Source organism: Embiotoca jacksoni, unplaced genomic scaffold, assembly GCF_022577435.1.
Source record: "Embiotoca jacksoni isolate LCO1_2020_lvr unplaced genomic scaffold, fEmbJac1.0.p SCAF_27, whole genome shotgun sequence".
In the NCBI taxonomy this organism is placed as follows: domain Eukaryota; kingdom Metazoa; phylum Chordata; class Actinopteri; family Embiotocidae; genus Embiotoca; species Embiotoca jacksoni.
The window spans coordinates 2,708,683-2,729,451 of NW_027185378.1; the positions used below are offsets into that span (position 1 = coordinate 2,708,683).

The window sequence follows — 20,769 nt, forward strand, 5'->3', positions numbered from 1 at the left end:
CAGTGGCTGAACGTGTCGCTGCAGACATCCGAGGACCAAACAGTTACCACAGCGACGGAATGAGGATTTAAAAAAAAAAAAAAAGAGAACATGTTGCATGAAGGAAATACAAAGAATCAACTCTCATCAACCATATAAATATTTAATGTATTACGTGGTGCAATAAATACAACAATTAGTTTATAAAAGCATCAGTTACAGGAAAAAAACAGAAGTTAAAGTAGTTTTGTGCAAATGCATTTCAGTTTCGCTCACTTTTCTGTGAACGCCCTTTAAAAATGTGCAAGTCAGTTTGGCACTTTTGAATTTTTTTTGTTGTTGTTGTTTGTTTCTCGTCACAATGGAGAGCAAAAGAAGTTATATTTTCATGTTACTTTGGACGGCCTGCAGATCGGGAAGAAGAAATGAGCCCTTTGCTTTTTTTTCTTTTTTTTTTCACACATATCTAATTCTGCCATCAAACGCCTGCCAACTGGAATCACAATTGTTCCTTGACGTGGATTAACACATTTATTTTTTTCCTCCTGCTGCCGGTCGCTGCGCAGCTACAGACAAGAAGGTATTAACCACAATTTCACCTCCATCTTCTATAAAACTCAAAGAGTTTGACAGGGCAAATGTGTAATCTCGGGTACGGAAATAGTGGGTACGCCTGAGCTGTCTGGACTGTGAGGTCAGCAGCCTCTGATTTCATTTGAACCCTGATGGGACAGAACAACCCAAACAATTAGCATCAACAGCCGCCCGAGGCCTGAGAAATACTTGGTTGAAAGAAAAAAAAAAAAAAAAAAAAAAAAAATCTATTTTCAAGCTGCCTTTTTCCCCCCAATGAGAACAAAAATACCATTAAAAACATCCACTTCTTCAGGAAGGGCGCACGTTCCACCGTCGCTGGCCCTGGAAAATGCTGCGTCGCAACGCTGCGGTGCGCGGAGAAACGTGGCGTTTCCCGCCTTCGCGTAAAGAAAAAACCGAATTGACACCAAACTTTGTTTTTGTCCTATAACTTCAGCTACAACATGGCTCGGCTCCACGTAGAGGATGAAGAGTGCTCAGTCTGCCAGAGAGCTGCGTGGCGGGCACACGGAGGGGCTTGTGGGGGGGTGGGGGGGGGGTGGGGGCTCTGTGTGTAGGGGTGGGGGTCCCGCGCGCAACGAGTGGGGAGCGCCCCCCCCCCTTCTCCCCCCTTCACCCCCCCGACTTTAGTCACAAACTCAATCCTCCTTTTTTGTAGATTTGATACAAAAACGTCACGTTTTTATATCCCAACTGGGGCTGGGCATTAAACCCCACAAAATAAAAGACAAAACATCTTATTATTCTAGATGTTAATGATGATTTTAAAAATAAGTGGTTTCTGCTGTGGTACCCAGCCCCATTTTCCACCGTCTTTTTTTTTTTGGCTAGTTTGTAAGAATACCTGAATTATCGCGGAGCCAGCCGGCGGCCTCCCTCCGTGCGACATCGCCTACTTTACCCTCTGGCTTTAGTATATATATATATATATAATAATAATAATTAAAAAAAAGACAACATTGCTTTAAAGAACGACTCCACGGATTCCTTTCACCAACACTGTTGAAGGACAGATCTTTGCCTGACAACACCCCTCCCCGACCCCCTCCCCCTCCCCCTCAGCCCCCCCACCCCACCCGTGTCCCGGGGCGAGAGGGATGGAGCGCAGCTTTAATCTCTGCATTACTTAGCTTGTAGCCAAGGCACTGCTGGATCAGAGAAAAACCCGACGTCTCACAGCTGATCAGACTCTCAAGGTTTTGTTTTTCTACAAAAAAAATTGCATCTGATTTTGCGGTTTTGTGCGAGGAAACCTTTTTGTTTGCATCGAGAGTGTTCAATTCACAGTCTTACAAAAATACTATTTGTTCTTTTGAGGTAATTCAAATTCTTCGCGGACATGTAAAATAAATGCGATTTCTTTTTCTTCTCTTTGCTGTACCAGTTTGGTGAAAGGCAAGTTTTGTCAAGAGTATACGTAGTCTCATATATCACATGACATCTCAACAACATGCTTAATAGTGAGGACGTACTTGTAGTAGCAGTCGTGTATATGTGGGTTATGTACATCTTACGTAACCCTCCGCTCTTTAAGGAACTACTTTTTGGATCGCTCGGCCAATTAGGGGGTTTCGTTTTTTCCCCTGCTCTTTGGAGTGCGGCGTTTTTTTTTGTTTTTTTTTTGTTTTAATTTGTGGCACCCTCGGTCTCCCATACGTCTGCCTCGCAACTATCTCGCTGTCAATCAAAAGGAAACTCTACAGTATTACGTAACAAGAGAACGATGCCAACTGTTGCTCCAGATAGGCGGCTTAGAGAGAACATCTCTGAAACACTAAACGGAGCATCCAGCTTAAACAAGTTACCATTTTGTTACCAGAGGATTTACGTTATTTATGATCTTGTTCCATTTGAAAATAAACGCCGTCTTCTTACATTCGTAAGCGGAGGTTGTACTTTTGTTGTTGTCGTAACCGCCGAACCTCGACTTGTTACGTGAGCTACAAGCATTTAAAGCCAGGAGTCCCTCCGACCTCACAACACAAGCCGCGAGAGACCGAGAATTTAGCAGCTCGTTTGTTTTCCTTGTCCTTAAAGAGCTCTTCGAGGGTACTGCAAGTGGAATATATAAAAAAAACACGAGGAACAATTGCACTTCTTTTATAGAGTAAGGACTGTCAGAGAGGAGTTAATGGAATGAGTAAGATGAGGTGAGCTCTTCCTCTTGCTGGCTATCTGAAACATGCCAGGGTAACACATGTTAGAGGCATACTTCACTGCTATGTTATGTGCTATTCTACACTATGTACGATTGGTATAAAAGACAGTGGCACACCTAGCGTGGTATGGCTTGTTCAGATCAGAGGAGACTCTGCTGAGGGGACGAATGGGGCCAGCAGTGTTCAGGCCGGTTAGAATCAGCGCAGATAGAGACGTCATGTTCAGGGAAAATGACTTTCCAGCAATGTAATCGCTTCGTGTTTGTCTGGCAGGTGGAAAATTATGGATCCTGTCAGTTTCGCTGGCTGTTGATAGCACTTGTCAGACGCACATCACGATGTTAGCGGTCAGTGCTGATCTAAATATATCTTCTCAGATAAGATCCTAACGTCAGCACGTGTTCGCCCTCTCGTAGCAGAAACGCCCCTCCGATGAGACCCGTCAGGGTCAAAATTGGCGGAGTACTCGGTGCTGACTGCAGGCAATATTTGGTACGGTGGTCAAATGTAATGCACCGTGTCGTACCTGTGTGGCAGCAGCGGTACGAGTGCCTTTAAAATGCTCCTTTACGTGTCCAGACAGACCCGGACCACCTGACCCAGACACGGTTTCGCCTGTGTGCGACTCTGCTGACCCCATAACGAATGAAATCCATCAAACCTCCAGACGCTGCGGCAGGGTTCCTACACACGTTCAACTTTGAAATCCCAGCTTTTACTTTGAAGGGCTTGTTTTGATTAGATATCAAAACCAACTCATTTCAGAGGGTTTTACATCACCTTAAATACGGAGCTGCGTAAATAACAGCTCAGGTTTTCGAAAGAAATTAGACAGATTTAAAAAAAAAAAAATTAAAAAAAAGTGTGTAGGAACCCTGATAAGAAGAAGACATGAATAGAACATTAGTGTGACACACAATCGCAGAGCAAACAGCAGCACAGCGACTCATCTAAACACTAAGACTGACTCTGCAACATCAGACTACTGATACAAAGCCTTTTACCTTTTTACTAACGGCTCTACTCGTGTTTACCCAAAACTAGACTGGACCAGTGTTTTCCCAGATTATTTCATTTTGCCCTTTTTCCTACCCGGATGACACAAAAGATTAAAAAAAATAAAATAATAATAATAAAATCATCAGACTTAACCAAATGCAACAATAAATGGTGCCCCGAGTGATTCACACCCGCCTTAGCTTAACTTCCTGCACCTCCCCCGTTAACTAGCAGCATTATAAAAAAAACTAAAATAAAAAAAAAACCAGGATTCGGTGCTTTAAGGGAGAGTTGGTGGCGGACGCGTGACGTCGGTGTTTTAATGCGTTTCACAACGACAGCGCTCTGCTGCAGGGGCTGACGTCCGTATTACTGCGCTCTCATTAGATTGACTGCAGGAGTCTTAAAATAAAGCGCGGGCACGGCGTGTAGCCGTGTGATTAAACGGCATCGTTCATCGGCAGCAACGCGGCCGACAGACTGTCCCGTTGTTTACAGCCCGAGGGCCGAGCGCTCCCTCGGCCGCAGCGTGGCCCGCAGACAAGCTAACAGGTGGGCCGTGGATTGGGTGACAACAGAGGAGGACAAATTCATGAGAAACACCACCAGGGAGCCCACCAGAATCACACGGCTCTCCATGCCTGCCCAGAAATAGAGGCATTAATTTGCCAACTGCGATAAACAGAAACGCTCTCCGCTGTAGGAGTGCGCGCCTGGAAATTCCTCCCCCCTTCGATTGCGAAAGTCTCATCGCTCGCCGGCTTAGTGGCGTAATCACATCGGGTTAAAAGACGGGAGTCTCGTGTTGCGTAATGTTTCGGATTCGTCTGCGGCGATGAGCATATCTTCATCTCCGCATGTACATGTTTTGATTTGAATAAACACCAAAGTGCTCACGGCCCGGTTAGCGGCGGAGCGAGGCGAGCGGCCGCGTCGTGACACCACCGGCTTGATAGGTGACAACACGGCTCGAGAAAACAAAACAAAAAACTCGCTTATCCTTTTCTACGAAACCGCATCGGTAAACAAAGTGACAGTGTGTAGATGAACGGACTTCCAGCAGCAGCAGCGGCCCGTGAGGATGCATGCGGTGTGACCTCACGGACCGCTCCAGTGGAGTGTTTCGCTACGTAACCCCGGTGCCCTCCCCCAAATCCCTCCCCCCCCCCCCGCGGTGGTTCCCTTATGGAGTTGACTCAGACAGACGTACAGGCGGACTCCGTCACGGGTCAAACAGGTCACGCTGCGCCTGCAACTCCAGCTGACAGTTGAAGTGCTCGATCTCTTGGTTGGCCTCGGCGATGTACTCCTTGATGAACTCATCCATGTCTGCAGTGACAGCGATGTAAAGAGAACAGCGCCACGATGGCCGACACACACACACAGATACAAACGCATCTGCACGACTCCTGGTTACAAAATACTCAAAGACTATACTCATATACTGATACTAGTTTTAAAAGGATACTGGGATGGAAGCTTCTCTTCTCCCCAAAGATGTGCACATATTGATAACCGTTGTAGAAGTAGCCCGGTGGCAGAGGGTCCAAGTGTCTGCTCACCTAAACAAAAACATTTAATAGCAAGGTCAGTCAAGGTTATAGGTAAGTTAATAGTTTTCAACGCCAGCACAAACGCTCCTAAAAATGATAGAAAACAAACAAATCGGAGCACAAAACGAACCCTGCAAATGTCCGACCAGAAGTGTATTTAACGTGAAACATTTTGCTCTTGCGGTGATATTTCATCATAACCAATATAAAAGGCAGCCTTTGGAGTTTTTTGTAAATGTTATGTTTTTCCCCCCAAAAAAAAATAAAAAATAAAAATATATATATATATATATATATATATATATATATATATATGTATATGATGCGTCACAAGCTTTCACAAGCTTGAAAAGCAATCTTTTGGGGGAATATTATAAAACCTGCCTAATTTCCATCCATGTTTACAACAGCTACTCGTCTTCTGTCTCTGGCAGGTGCCGTGCTTCAAAAACTCTTCAGAGTAGCTGCAAGCTGTCCTGTACAGACAACACTCCAGAAAAATGTACACTATGTTATATTTAACCTGGATTACAGTTGCGTGCCTCCACCAGCCTGTCAAGTTGCAGCTTACACCAGATCTGTCCAGACTGACAGAATACACGTAGGAAGACTTTGAAGGAATTTGAAAAATCAAGCTGATCCCGATACAACAGAACGTTGCGGCCGGGACAGCAGGCGGTGCTTCAAATACGGATGATGCTGCAAGAGCCGAAAACACGGATGCGTCACGCACATCTTCAACCCGGCGGCACGGGAGATCCATAAGTTCGTCGCAAACTCCAGGCGTGCCAGATCGTGTCGTCCCCGAGATCTCGCCTGTCACGAGTCTGGGACGGACGTGGCAAGCAAAACTACTTGAACAGAGACAGGAGCACTTTGCATGTACATCAGGCTCTTCCACATGTGCTGCACAAACGTCCAAGTGCTCCTGCGGCTCTCCAAGTGTTTTTAGTGGTTTTGGACCCTTTTATGTTGTTATATATCACATCATAAATAATTATAATGTATTACATAGTGTAATTATCATGCTGTCTTGTGCAGGTGACAACAGCTCCTCACAGTTTGGAGCGTGTTACTTAGACAACGGAGACTCACGTGTATGCTCTTGATTTCCTGTGTTGAAAGGGTACTTTTAGTCTTCTTGGTTTTCTTTGTGTGCCTCTGGAAAACATCAGAGAGAAACCACGGCCTTGGTTACACAACGCATTATTTCCTGATACCGGACTGATGCCAACACATGTACACACGGGTCTCTATGACCATCAGACGCAGTGCAGCTATTGAGCGGTCTACCTGCTTGGCACACAGTCTCAGCCAGTCCTTCAGTCCGTCCTCGGCGAGGCCGACGCCATCAAAGACCAGGAAACAGGAAGCGTCGGTGTCCTCGGGGCCCGGGGTCGGAGGGTCGGCGCTCTGGTCGGAGACAATGCTCAGGCTGCCGCTCGCCGCATTGTAGCTCACCTCCATCAGCTGCTCTGAGCCTGGAGGTTTTCCACAGATGAAGGAGTTCAGATTGGAGCCTGGCATTGCAGTTCACACCTCGTGCGACACCTGCTGCAGCAGCTTCGTACGGTCGGTGGGGTGTTAATGCTTTAACATCCATACAGCCCTTCTGTTCCCCCCCAAAAAAATGGCTCACAGAACTCACGTGTGTCACAAAACAAGAGAAATCAGGTTGAATATGTCCCAATTCAATGAAAGTATGTATTGAATATACGACAGCTAAATACAAAAAGCAAAATAAAATAAGTGAGGTGATGTAAATGATACAGTACCCTGAAGACGGGGACTAAGATACCCACCAGGGGAGTATTAGTCTCAGGATCATACAGCTGTCACACTCACTTCATACCGTAACTTCCCAACTCTCTCCAACGACCTGTCACCTGCACTCTCTCCACATGCAACGACTCCACACACGTCTTCACATTAAAAAAAAAAAAAAATTAAGTTTAAAAAAGGAAGGAGCGAGAAAACTACGTGGAGAGAAACCAAACCGGGTGGACTATGAGCTGAAGTCTAAACACCAGACACCAGAGCAACAACCGAGCAGTGTTCCTACCGTCGGGAGCTTCTCGCCTGCCTTGAGAGAAACCTTTTCTCTAATCATTCCCAAAACTGGGAAATGCAAATGCAGGTGAAATATTCGCCAGGGAAAGAAGTCACATTTGTTTAGTCGTGCTTATCATTAGCGAGGTCTCTGGAGGTGAAACAAAATCTGATTGGAAAATTTCAAAAGGTAGCAATTAAATGAAATAAAAAAAAAAAAAGATGTAGCTCCTACCGGAAAACCGGACTTTTCCCCAAACGTTGTACACATTTCCTCGGTAGGGGCTCGGCCTGAGGGACGGCTTGATTGCTACGGAAGAACAATGCGAATATTGTCAAACAAATGAATGAAAAATGTCCTGTTAAGCAAGATTTGCAGTTAGATATTGTAAGTGCATCCTTCGGGAATAAAGATTATTGAACAGCGGCGGCTGATGATTACTTTGAGACCTCAGCTGTCTCCATATTTGGAGGGAAAAGACAGCTTATGTAACCATAACCAAATCCTGCCAGCTCATATCTGGAGCTCCAGTCACGTGTAAGAGTCCAAAAAAAAAAAGAGGAGGAGGGTGGGGGAGCGAGGGGGGGGCTCTTTTCCATCTCACCTTTACAGCGGGTGACAAATAGAGGCCTCTCCAGGGGCCGGTTGAAAGCCAGGCGCTGCTGGGTGAGGACCAGAGTCCCAGAACCGGAGAAGAAGCGCCCTTTGCACCTAGAACACAGAACACGTGCACATTACACAAATGGTGAGAAAGTTAAGTGGAGAGCACGCCAAGTGTTTGGGCTACATTTCATCTTTGGCTGCAAACTTGTTTACTCTACCAGCTGCTCGCGGGAAGGAGGCCAAGTGTTTGTGATTCGCTGGTGAAAAACTGTGAGAGATCTGCAAAAGCGTTCATTCTCTTTAAATCAGCAGGCGAAGGAGTTTACCCTCCTGGTCTGAGAGAGCTTAAAGACGTTTAAGAAGCACCTCTGACACGACACCCCGCTAATGCTCGAAGATGAGTAAATTGAAGGGGCCACACGCTGGCCGGACACCCCGTGTATCATCTGAGGGGAGGATTTAGCAGAGGTTCATATTAGGCTGACCATCGAGGCATGAAGGCTGAGTGGACCCGGTCCAGAGGGACAAGAGACCCCCTCTGTGTACATGGAAACTGCACTGCCAACAGCTTGTTACTGCGCTGCCAGGAGGCAACTGGTGATAGAACACAAGATGCCCTGAGGGGCTTTACAGCAATCAGCGGCCAGCGGCCAACCCCCTCCCCCCCTCCCCTCCACCACCACCACCACCACCACCACCGCAGCTGAGTTGCAATTAAACTGCATGGAGGTGCAGAGGAGGTGGGGCCGAGGAACGCCGGAGCAGGAGACACTCTGGAATTTTGGGGAGGACACGGGAGGACATGGTGGGGACACGGGGGGGGGGGGTCTTACCATCCGGGGTAGAGGACATAACGCGCTCGCAGCATCTGTGACTCGCTGAAGCTGCTTTCAGACAAAATCTGATTCACGTCTTCATTTCTAAAGAAGGACAAAAAAAAACACAAAAAAGAATAGCATTTAAACAGCAACATGAAAAGTGACATCAATTGAGTACTTGAAATTGTATAATACCAATGAAATATCCTGTGAGTATAGAATATATTGGGAAAATGTTCATTACACATTCCTGTGCCGACTGAGCGGAGCTTCTGACCCGACGGATTTAAACACAGACTCGGGAAGAGGAATAAAACCGGAGCCTGGATTGAGTATTTTCGAGATAAAAGCGTTTAAGTGACTGTTCGCAGCATTGATCTCGATTCTGCGGGCGCCTACCTGGTGACAGCTCCTCTCTCTGCCAGTATGAAAGCAGCGGTGGGGTTGGCAGAGCGTACCAGCTCCCGAACATGCTGCATGAGAGGGTGCTTCTCCTCTGCTGTCAGCCCGGTGAACACCACTGCGCTCACAATGCCTGACACACAATGAGGCACAAAAAGAAAGTGTGAATTCTGGGAGAGAGAGAGAGAGAGAGAGAAAAAAAAAATGGATCGCTTTCGTAGAAATGCAAAAAAATAAATAAAAATAAACGTCGGTCTTGCTGCCGAGATACCATTTTTCACACTCGGCTTGATTTACTGGCATCACTGCTTCTGCCTTCTACCTGGGAGTTGAATTGATGGCAGGAAACCCAAATAAAATATGTGAAAATATGTCACTTCAGAATACAAGATGAGGTGTAAAGTTTGTCAACATGCAGATGGCTGAAACAATGGGGTTCTGAACCGATCATGGTTTGGCCCTTTAGGTTTTTATATCGCAGCCTCCATTAAACCTCAACGATGCTTTGAGTATGTGTGAAAAACACAACCTCCAAACCTTAAATGTGCTATGAATGGGTATTTCAAGGTGCGCGTCCCGTTCTCTGTACAACACTACGACCTCCATATTTGTGTGATTTGTCAAGCGGTCAAAGAAGGACGGCCCTGTTGGAGGGTTGAACGGCACCACAACACATTTCACTCGTCACGAAAGTAGTCACACATGAAGTCTCCATATTAAGCTGCATACAAACATGAATAAATTCCCTGATTCAGAGTAAATGAACAAATGGAATCAGTGAATGGTTTATAAAAAGATCTAAATGTAACTATAAACAGTGAGAAGAACATTTTTCAACAAGAGGATTCGTTTTCTGAAACAAATTGAATATTAATGTGGTGTCTGCTCAGTATATAATGAAAGAAGTTCATCCTGTAAGTGCTTAAGATGGATTTGGTGGTTTGTTGTGCGACAGACAGAACTAACCTTGGCTGCACTGCTCCAACAGCTTCGGAAAAGCAAACCTAAAGTCACAGATAAGAGAAGCAGTTCAGTCAAATATACAATATAGTTGAGTACAGGGCGAGACGTGGCTGTCAGATGTAAACATGGTCCGACTGAGATGGTCACTGCTGCGTTGTACACTCAGCAGAAAGACTAACAGGAGCTGTGTTTTAATTGAATCAGTTGACAGTCTTTATTTAACCCATGTCTTGTTCCTCCACATCATCACTAATCAGAACTGTATTTATGACTGATGGGTGCGTGCCAAAGTTTTGTGCGGCAATAAACAAGCTAATTCCGTGTTATGGCCCTTGGCTAGCGGGCCCGGTTATCCATCATGAGGCATTTTTCATAGCATGACATCATGACTGTGACTGGCAACTGACCAATGCAAAAGCTCTCTGTAATCTAATTCATATAAGCTATTATAATAATTCATCCTGGGGTTTTCAAATCTATCAGAGTTACACACCACTTTCTGCATAACCATTATGAGCTAAGTCTCCCTCAAACCCACCGCAGACCCAGACCCAGACCCCCCCCCCCCCCCTTAGCCCGAAGGCTCTCAGAGAGCCTGCGGGTTGGTGGTGGTGGTGGTGTGGGGTTGGAGGGAATCAACAATTGGAAAGGCATTCATCTTCCATGTCCTGATGTAATGAACTGTCTGCATCCATCACAAAGAATAGATCATGACTGACTGATGAGCTTCACTGAGGATGGTGCGCTGGTCACGTGGATCTGAGGGGGATTAAAGGACTACGCTGAAGGGGGTGACAGGCGGGTCAGGCCTAAGCTGGGCTAACCACACCCAATTAACGCCCTGGTAGGGGCCCGCGGACCTCCGCACAGTCTATGGCAACGGACAGCAATAGGGGGGCTTGTTGACGATGCCTCAAATGGAAAAGTGCAAACCGCATTGCTAACTAAACCTCTTGTTACACATTTTTCCACTGATGAAGCAAGAAGGATTGTCAGAGTTTGACTGCTTAGCTTGCAGGACAATCATTGTCTTTAGACTTTGTTTTTAATATTATTATTTTATGATGTTATATCACACGTGAAGAACCAAATTATTACGTTGCAACTGCTTACCAGGGCATTTGTTTTTAATACCGACTGGCTTTTCAATAACATTTCTGGTTAAGACGGACAGTTTCCAAAGCACGCTGCAAAAACTGGACCCATCGAGACGGAATTCATCTGTGTGAGAGTATCACTAGCCAGCCTAGCTTGACTGTGCATTAAAAACAGCCTATTAACCGGAGTGGTATGTCATATTGTGCGGGGCAGCTCAGTCAATCTACGACAGTGAGAAGCTCTGTAAGCTACATCTAAAGCCCGTAACAAAAGGACGGTGAGATTAAATGTAGGGCTGATCCGCTCTGTAAAAAGGGACACAGCCTTCAATTTTAATAGCTAAAAGTGTCATGTAACCTTGTCCTGGAAACCTCCAGCGCTTCAACAATTTATCAGCATCCATCCAGCGCCGTCTGCATTCATCTGGTGTGTCTGTATGTTGCTAGACAACATAACCCGAGTGAAGCCCTCGGCACTGGTTTGTTTGAGTTCATGTAACCTCTTTAAGTTTGCACAATAAGCAAAAAATAAGACTAAATACACGGGTGACATTTGTTGCTAGGTGCTCACCTTTTTGCTCACATTGGTGCCAGGCTGCTACTTGTGCAAATAACAAACAAACGGAAGCTATTTCTGGTGAAACAACGTGTTTTTGAAGCACGCACACAGATAGGTGGATAGAGAACTGTGCAAGCAGGAGTTACTTCAGTATTTCTTTTTAATGTGAATCTGGGTCAGTGAATCCACTTTAACTTTAAACCTGGATGTCTGAAAATGTCTTTGTCTTCTCTCGTGAAGCCAGTTATAACCTTTTTTTGAGCCGTGTTTCGAAGCTGCTGGTTTTGTTTTTCCTTTTAAAAGTAGTTGGGACCCAGGAATCCTACCTGTGCTCCATGCAGGAGGCGAGAGGGTTCACACAGGCAGTGACGGCGCCAATGGTGAAACATGCCTGGACCACCGGGTCGGGATGGAAGAGCACGGCCTGGACCACATCCAAGACATCAGTGTACCTGGGAGTAGGAGCGTTCGTAAAATGTAAACATCAGAAAACAGTAAAGTAAATCAGTATTTTCTTTTTTACTGTCTGTTATTGTTAAGATTAAATATCCCAACGCACTAACCAGGCACAGATTGAATAATAAGTGTATGGACAGCTGGTTTTTCTTACCCAGGTGAGAGCACCAACAGACGGGGTTTGCCTCTTGTGCCTCTCTGGCTCTCCAGGAAGCTCGACAAATACTGCTGGAGGTGAGAGGCTGAGAAGCTGTCAGAGCCGGGCTCATAAACCACCCACCTACGGGGGTGATGATTGAAGAATTTGTGTCATATATTTGCGTTGTACGTCTTATACTGTATTTATTATGATAATGTATTCATGGTGAATTCTCTCACCTTCCACGCTCCTTATTCAGGTGGACCAGGAAGTTGCAAAGTCTCTTGTTATGGCTGCCCGGCAGTCCAGTGATGACGGTGATGACGACCTTTTCACACGTTAAAAAGTACATGTCATTAAACTGGGATGGCAAAAAGCAACCAGAAAAAGTATTTACTGTGTCGATAATATTCATTAAAGAGTCTATACACTCACCTTGTCTCCCTGGCCTCGGGCTGGGTTCCTGAGCTCTGCAGAGGGGAACAGCACCCCCAGGTGGTCAAACAGAATGGGCTCCTGACCGATGCTGCTCAGAGCAAAGTGCTGAAGAAACCTAATAAAGGCCAGAATACAGCTTCAGTAAACAGAAAGGAAGTCACAACTGACTGGCACACATCGATGAAAATATAGATATAGATCAAATTAGTGCTTTTTCAGCAATGTTTTTAGTTGTTATTGATTGTGTTTGAGCCATTTTACAGAAGCAAGTTATGCAAAAGCACTAAATTACTAGAGATGAATTCTTATAAGCGCTGTTTTGCATGTTTATGTTCGGTGCAAATGCTTGAAGAATTGGAGGTGTATTTATAACAGGTGGGAGATTTGGAAAAAAAAAAAAATCTAAAATCTGTAAGTCTCACGTCTTACGTGTTTTAGTTCTACTGACAGAGAAAAATGTTCGCACTGCTGATTTTGGCCCAAATATTGAAGCTACATTATCTTGTATACTTTCTCTCGGCTGAAAAGACGTTCTCGGAGTAGATGATCAACAGTGTATCAAATCCAAAACTCTATTTTGGGAATACATACTCATGATTGAGTACTACCCAGCATCAGGTTTTACTACTTGTTAAGTCTAGCTCCGAAGCCCTCTGCTATGCACTCTGTGTGTACTAACATGTCCTGCTCTGGCAGCTGGGAGTAGGAAGTCTTCAGACTGCCTCTGCGTTTGGCCACCGGTGGCTCCTGACCGTCGTGCAGCTTCTGCAGTCTGCCATGCCTGAATGAGAAAAAAAAAAAAAAAAAAATCATGATATTTTCTTTTCTTCATACTCTAATTATTAACCTGAGCAAAATATATTCAAACATACTACATGATAGCTGAAACTGGTAAAACAAAAGATGTTTGCTTACATGTTTTTCTGGTTCCAGGTCAGGTGCTCTTGGTCCAACATTTGCAGAGTGAGACCAGATTCAGAGTTTTTCCACACTTGCAAAACCTACAGCACAAAGATTAAAAGTTTATATGAGTATTATTATAAACTTTAGAGTAAAACTGTAAACTGAAGATCGCATCTTCACCCTCAGTGCCAAAGGTCAATAGCTCGAGGTCTCACCTTGGAGTAGAAGGCCCTGTGGGCTTTAGACCTGGGCTGAAGAGCAAACACCAGACACTGATCAGAGCTGTGCAGCGGGAACGGGAGGTGCGGCAGCAGGCTGGCTTCATACTCCACAAAGAGAGAAGCCACAGCGCTGGAGTCCTGGTGAGAAGAGGAGACACGGGTCATACAAGAAGGTACCAGGAAGTCTCAAAAATATAGACCCATTTTAGCGCAATTTTACATAGAAGCCAATAAAATTGTCTTTTTAACCAATAATGAGCGACCAGATCTCTCAAACATACTACACAAAAATAGTGTTTGTATTATTCATACCGGATCAAAGAACCGGATGTTGTTGATGTGATCCTTGGACAGAGTGATGCTCCCGTATTGAGAATGGACAAACAGGAGTCCCTCAGAGAAGAAAATGATCTTCCCTAAAATCAAAATGACATTCAGAGGTTGTTTTTTTTGTCATAAAATTGTACAACACTGGACCAAGAATAAGACAAAAACTTTCAGAACACGTGTGAGAGAGTCACCTTCTTCAGGTGTTGAGAGCTGGCCGCTGGAGAACACATATGCAGCATCTGCTCCAGTCAGAACTGTCCCCAAACAAGTGCCGTCCTCTTTCTGTTGAACACACATATGGTCATTGGGCCGCATGAACACACATATCAAACATAGGCCGGGAAAAAAAAGCAATGCCTTCAGGATGTGAAGCTTCTGAACTCACCTTTGTGAGGTCTTGGGCTTGTTCAGACTGCTTCACATCAGATTCCATCTAAAAAAACAACATGACAATAAAAAGTTTTCCACCACAAAAAGAAAATGGTTTATTTCTTAATTAATTTTTTAAGCATCAATTAATGTGCAATTTTTTTTTTTCTGCACCACACTTACCAGCCAGCAGGCGTAGCGAGGCACAGTTGTAGTCAGGATGGTGTAGCAGCTGTCTGAGGACACAGCGCCATCTACAGGAGAGGAACCAGATGTGTTAGACATGGAGCATAAAGAGCAAATCCAAAGAATGACAACCACAGAAGACGAACAGCAAATCTGATTCTCCCTGCGGGTAAAAAGCTATTTTTAGACAATTCCTCTGTTGTTTCAACACGACTTTTGGCTTTTTCTGCTAACAGTGACCTGCAGATTTGTAGCCTACTGCTTGTTGTGTAAATTACATTCCCTTTGTGGTTTCAATCAGTAATCAATCTTAATTAGTCTTAATCTAATCAATAAAGATTGTTCAACCTCTCTGCTGGATGTTGATGCTGGACTCCAAGAAGGATTCAGAGAAGACCACCGATCCCAGGTCGCCCCGGTCCCTCTGCAGGTCCGGGATGTCGTGGACAGTCAGGGAAGCCTTGAAGAAAGCAGAACGTTGTGTAAACAAGTCATTTCATTCAGATATTTTGATCAAGCAAATAATAATGTGCTTCTTTAACTTACTGTTTTGACTACATAACGGCAGCCTTCATCAGTCAGAGGAATTATCCTGAAAACCAACAAAACGGCAAATTTAGATCTGAAATTTCATATCAAGAAAAAGGGTTTTACGAAAGCAACACAGTAAAAATGCCTTCGTGCTCTGTCAGAAAATAAAAATCCATTCAAATGTCCAGTAAAGACTTGTTAACACTCACAGTCCTTGCTGATTCACTGCTTGAATGCTGAATTCACATTTGGACCTGTAGAGAGGAAACGGAACCAATTCAAACAATAAATATAACTTTAATTGGTATAAGGTTGGATGAAGGTCTCATACTGTGGACAACGGTGAAAAATGTAAATCCATCTGTACCTGAGAGAACTGCGGTACTGACTTAAATTCATCGAGTCCAACGCCATCAGAAAGGTGTTCTCTGCCACATCTTTAGCCTGCAAACATTTTTCTGAATGAGCAACTGTACATGCTGTAAAATGAATGTTAAAATTGGTGCTCTTTGTATTTTCTCACCTTGGTGGCGCTGGTGGTGCAGGAGTAGCATTTGATTCCCGAGAGGACTGCTTGAACAGCAGCTGAATAAATCTGTGACAAAAGTCTAAAAAAAATAAAAAATAATAATAACTTTTCCCTTAGACATTCTCAAACATTTAACAACCAAAAGCTTCCAGGGAAAAATATAATAAGCTACAAAATGAAATACTTACAAGACCTCAGTTTTCTTTTGCTGCGTGTTCTGATTTCCTGTGGGAGAAATACAGAGCATATAAACAAAATATACAAAATATACCCTGCATGTAGAGTAACTACACCCAAAGCCACGTTTCACACTAGTGTGTCTGACTGAGGACTTGTTAGTGATGCTTCTTAGCAGGGTTGTCTCTGAGATCGTGAGGACAACGATGTAAAATATAACAAAATCCTTATAAATGTACAAATGTTCAACTGATCATCATTACATAAACAAAGTCAGGCACTAAACCTCACCAAGATATGGGGTGTGTGTAGTCCCAAAGAAATATGTTCGGGAGCAGGCCAGTGGTCCTTTGGGAGACACACACTGAAGAATCTAACGGGGTGAAAAAAAACAAAAACATTTTGTTTGAAAGATGCAGACATGGCATGTTCGCACCAAACACATGACACAATCAGAAGTGGTGCAAAATGTGTTTCTTGCTACAAGATGTTCATGATGATTCATCAAAATCCTGTCCTGCATGTCACTGATGGTTGTACCAACTTTCTTCACTAGATGGTGCTGCGGCCAGTCTTTCTCTCTTATTCGAGTCATTTGTTTTATAGAACAATAACAACACCTATAGAAAAAATTGCAGCTGCCCAGCCATTAACAGGGAGTATATACTCAGTAGTTTACAGGCTTATCTGTGTCACAGTTTTCTATTTTAAACTTGCTCTCTGCACCACCACAGTGTTAACACGCAGGTATTCTGCTTCACTGAGCTGCTGCTTCTCACCATGTGTCTGGCTGCAGAACCTCGAGGCCCTGTGTTGCGGACCTGATGACTCTCTGAGGGAAAGTTGAACGAGTAGCTGTCCAGATCCTCTGAGGAGGAATGTTTCCCAAACAACACAAAGGGCTGCTGGCTTTTACTGAAATGAAGACATGTTCGATTAAGCAATAGTTGTTGTTTTTTTTATTCTGCAACAGCAAAACCCAGAATTCCAGTATTTAGAAGGCACTAATTACAATAAATACCTTTTATCTGTAATGTTGCTTGAGATCAGTCCATGAGAGTAGTAAATACGGAAGGCCTGTGGATGAAAGAAAAAGCACTTTAAGTACACTGTACTTCTGTAAGACCTGCCATTGAACAATGCTGTCTGTAAATACTGTTTACATCTGTTGTAAACTGCCTGAAGGGTAAGCAGACTATGGCTCGGTCTTCTTTCAGCCACTCCAGCTCTGTGTGTATGTCCATGTTCAATTTGCAGGAAGTGGAAATTAACTAGTAATATTCTCCAGAGAGGCTGCTTCAGTGCTGGTTTATCACACTTCACTACTCTTAAATGAGTGTGGGAGGGAGGAGAAAGCCTGATACAAATTTGTACTCAACACTTCTCTTATGCTGCACTGTGTTTTTATCGCTGGATTTCAAATCAAATGACATGAATATGGTGAGCTTTAACCTAAAAAGGTGAAGATGGAAAACATACAATATGGTGCTTGTTTTGGTGAAATTTTGCATTTGCAGACAACAAAACACAACTCACAATTTGCTTAAATAACATTTTTCCAAACATCATGATCATAATAATTACTAACTATATCATTAAAAGGCAGTAAATTACCGCCCAGAAATCGTTTGATTTTTGTAGGAATATGCGGAAGTAAACGTACCTCTCCAGCCTGAGCTTCAGACAGCTCCAGGATTGACAGATGACTCTCCAGGTCCATGCTGGAGAAAAAGCCACTCCACTGCTTTTCAAAGTTGACTAAGTCCTGAAATACAACAAACAGCACCTGGGTTAGAGTACATGTCATGTTCACACCTTCACATACTTAATATGACTTTGATCCGGTTATTTATGAATGACTAAAACAGATGATGATTGAAATCAAACCATTATATAAAGGAAAAAGAGCAAAAGTCTTATAATTTCCTTTTATCAACTCATGCTAATAAAAAAAATAAAAAAAATACAATGGGTTACTGAACATTTTAGAAGGTCTGGTGTTACCTCAGTGAGGAGATTATCCAGGGACACGGGGTCAAGTCTGTTGTAAACCTGCCACAGCTTCTCACTCATGTCCATCAGCTGAAAATGCAGAAAAAATATAAAACACAATGAAGCAACAAGCAGATGGCAACAAAAACAGTATGATTTTTTTTTATGTTGCTGTTGCTGTTTTTATTTGTTTGAATGTACCTTGTATTTCATGGTAAAAAAGCTTCCTCCACCGATGCCTTCCAGGGCAAAGGCTTGAATCAGGGGCCACTTTTCCATCATAAACATGTCGAACTTCTGGACGTGTCCTAAAATGAACAGTAGGGTGAGTATAATTTCCTGTTTTGTTGCTGTAATTATACAGCAACATGCTTATATTTAATGTGGCGATTAACATATAATGATATGTACCCTGGGAGCTGTAAGGTACTCCTATACGATAGCAATCCTGCACCATCGTCACAAAACTGGAAATTTTGAATTCCTCTGCTGCCTCTTCATCTTCATACTGTATGTGGGAAAATTAGAGGCAGACAATTAAGACAAGGACTTTATCTCAAATAAATGTGCTACTATCATTGTGCATACAGGAAGTCTATTAAGCAAGTCTGTATGGGAGGAGGAGGTTTTTTTTTGTTGTTGTTTTTTTTACCTCTGTCGCTGTCATGCAGTAGAGATGCAGGTTCCTCCAGTGTGACACATAGGGCAACAGGTAACTGTAGTTCAGTGGGTTGCAGTACAGATGAACACACTCCGCCTTGATCAGCAGGATCACATCTGGCAAGTGGACAAGGGTTGAGTTAGAGTAAATAGAAACAGCAAATTTGATTAAAAATACAGAAATCAATACTCACCATCCAGCATCTCTTCAGGAAATTCCTCAAGGACATGTTCCAGATTCACCTGATATCGTCCATACAGTCCGTAGAACAAGTATTTTGCAAGCTCAGTGCATCCTTCATTATATCTGCTGTCAATCCCTGAAACACCACAAAAAAGGCATTAATATTTGTGGCTTTGGAATAGTCATATAGATTAGTCATTTCACTATTTGTTCATAGCCTTAACAACTGACAGAGCAGTTCACCAACTAGATAAAAGTTAAACAATAAGAAGTTTGAAGCTGTACATACCGAGGGAGCACAGGACGCCATCAGGAGTGGAAGTGCCACCGTCACAGAGCAGAGCCTGAACCTGACGCAGCCGACAGCAACTGAAAAACATAGCAATAAACAAATTAAAAAAATATGCTGTCACAATACTGTCTGGGCTTTGTTGGTTATTATTATTATTATTAATAATAATAATAACAATAACAATACTACTACTACTACTACTAATAATAATAAACTACAAGTGAATGTTGAGCTGAAAGGAAAAAAAAAATCTAAATATCAACACAAGGTCTGTAAGTATGTTTCCAAGTTGGACCTTAGACCTGAGATTTTTTTTTTTAATCTAAATTTATGGACTATTTAAAAAAAACAATAACAATGGCACATAATAAAAGCATGATAGCTAGTTAGATTTTAAAATGAATACATACAATTTTACAGTTCTGATTTCAGCAAATGAGAGACCAGACACAATATACCACCACAATATACCACTTTAGTTACATCATTGTATTTTTTTTTTTTTATTCATATCGAGCGTTTGTCATCTTCAGTTGTATATTTTATATTGTGGGGGATTGCCGTGCATTTCTACGACTCCATATGTGTACAGAAGTACGTGTACAGTAGGTATTGAGACAACAGTCCTCGACAGGCGTGAAGGGAATATCAAGGAATGGATGTTACAGCGCAGCGACATTATTACGGAGCTCAACCAACTAGTTTCATACGTGAAAGTCACCTGTAGCTGACGAGACACCTTGCTAATGTTAGCATTGCAGTTAGCATTAACGTTAACGAGAACGACCGTTAAAATGATACTTAACGGCTAACGTTAGCTCGGTTAGCTCGTCAGCTGCTGTGAAGCGTTTTCTGGAAACACAACTCGACATTACCTGACAGCTGGGTTGATCCCAGATAACTTCCCGTTTACTATTCTGATACCGGCCATTGTATTCTTTTTGTCACGGCGCAGACAAAAACCGAACAGCGTCTCGAATGTTTCGTTTTCCTCCTCAGGCCGAGTGTCTACATGTCCTCGTCTATCACCCTGGAGAACGTCCACAGAACATAGCGTAGCAACGGAGTGAACCACTCGATAAATAGGGGTGTTTGGAGCGTCTCATCAATACCGCGGGGGCAATCTTCACAATATAAAACACAGATTTTAAGTACGCCCGGGGGTTTCATTCGTTATATAATCAATTGGTATCGTCCATATTAATCCGTTAGAGTAGATGGACGTGTCCTGATTCAACAGACTAATCTCCCCCTTTACACCCTGTGGTACCGCCTTGTTTTGGGCCGTATTGACAGTGGCAGGCACTAGCGCGCAGCTGCAGCAGATGTTGCAATCCCTCGGTACTCTCAGTGGTGTATGAGGGAAACCCCTCTATGTACTGTAACTATGTTATATTCTGTTATGTGACATTATGGAGGCCTATGTCATATTGCGCGTGTGTTATATTTTCTTCGGCTTCTCCCCAACCGATAAGAGGGTAAAGAAACGAATTTAGGTGCTGTTTTTTTCTTTGAAAAGTTATTTTAAGTTTTCATCTGATTTCTCATTACATCACAAATTCATAAGGACATTGGGTCCACAT

General features: G+C 43.4%; 1 protein-coding gene across 1 annotated transcript; it reads right to left on the bottom strand.

Moving 5' to 3' along the window:
• Positions 1 to 128: 128 nt before the first annotated feature.
• Positions 129 to 20,427, bottom strand: dnaaf9 (dynein axonemal assembly factor 9). Its single transcript, XM_069160775.1, has 37 exons — positions 20,062 to 20,427; positions 19,184 to 19,263; positions 18,905 to 19,030; positions 18,703 to 18,827; positions 18,462 to 18,558; positions 18,252 to 18,358; positions 18,063 to 18,140; positions 17,722 to 17,823; positions 17,080 to 17,135; positions 16,838 to 16,973; positions 16,350 to 16,431; positions 16,070 to 16,106; positions 15,876 to 15,960; positions 15,720 to 15,796; positions 15,562 to 15,606; positions 15,368 to 15,413; positions 15,170 to 15,281; positions 14,819 to 14,889; positions 14,652 to 14,699; positions 14,458 to 14,548; positions 14,249 to 14,352; positions 13,931 to 14,074; positions 13,728 to 13,813; positions 13,492 to 13,593; positions 12,810 to 12,927; positions 12,614 to 12,702; positions 12,390 to 12,515; positions 12,106 to 12,231; positions 10,127 to 10,164; positions 9,158 to 9,293; positions 8,774 to 8,860; positions 7,942 to 8,048; positions 7,572 to 7,646; positions 6,581 to 6,768; positions 6,383 to 6,448; positions 5,203 to 5,296; positions 129 to 5,063 (listed from the first exon to the last, which is right to left on the bottom strand). The coding sequence occupies exons 1-37, from the start codon at positions 20,115 to 20,117 to the stop codon at positions 4,957 to 4,959; spliced, it is 3,450 nt and encodes a 1,149-aa protein (XP_069016876.1). The 5' UTR covers positions 20,118 to 20,427; the 3' UTR covers positions 129 to 4,956.
• Between the last annotated feature and the right edge of the window lie 342 nt (positions 20,428 to 20,769).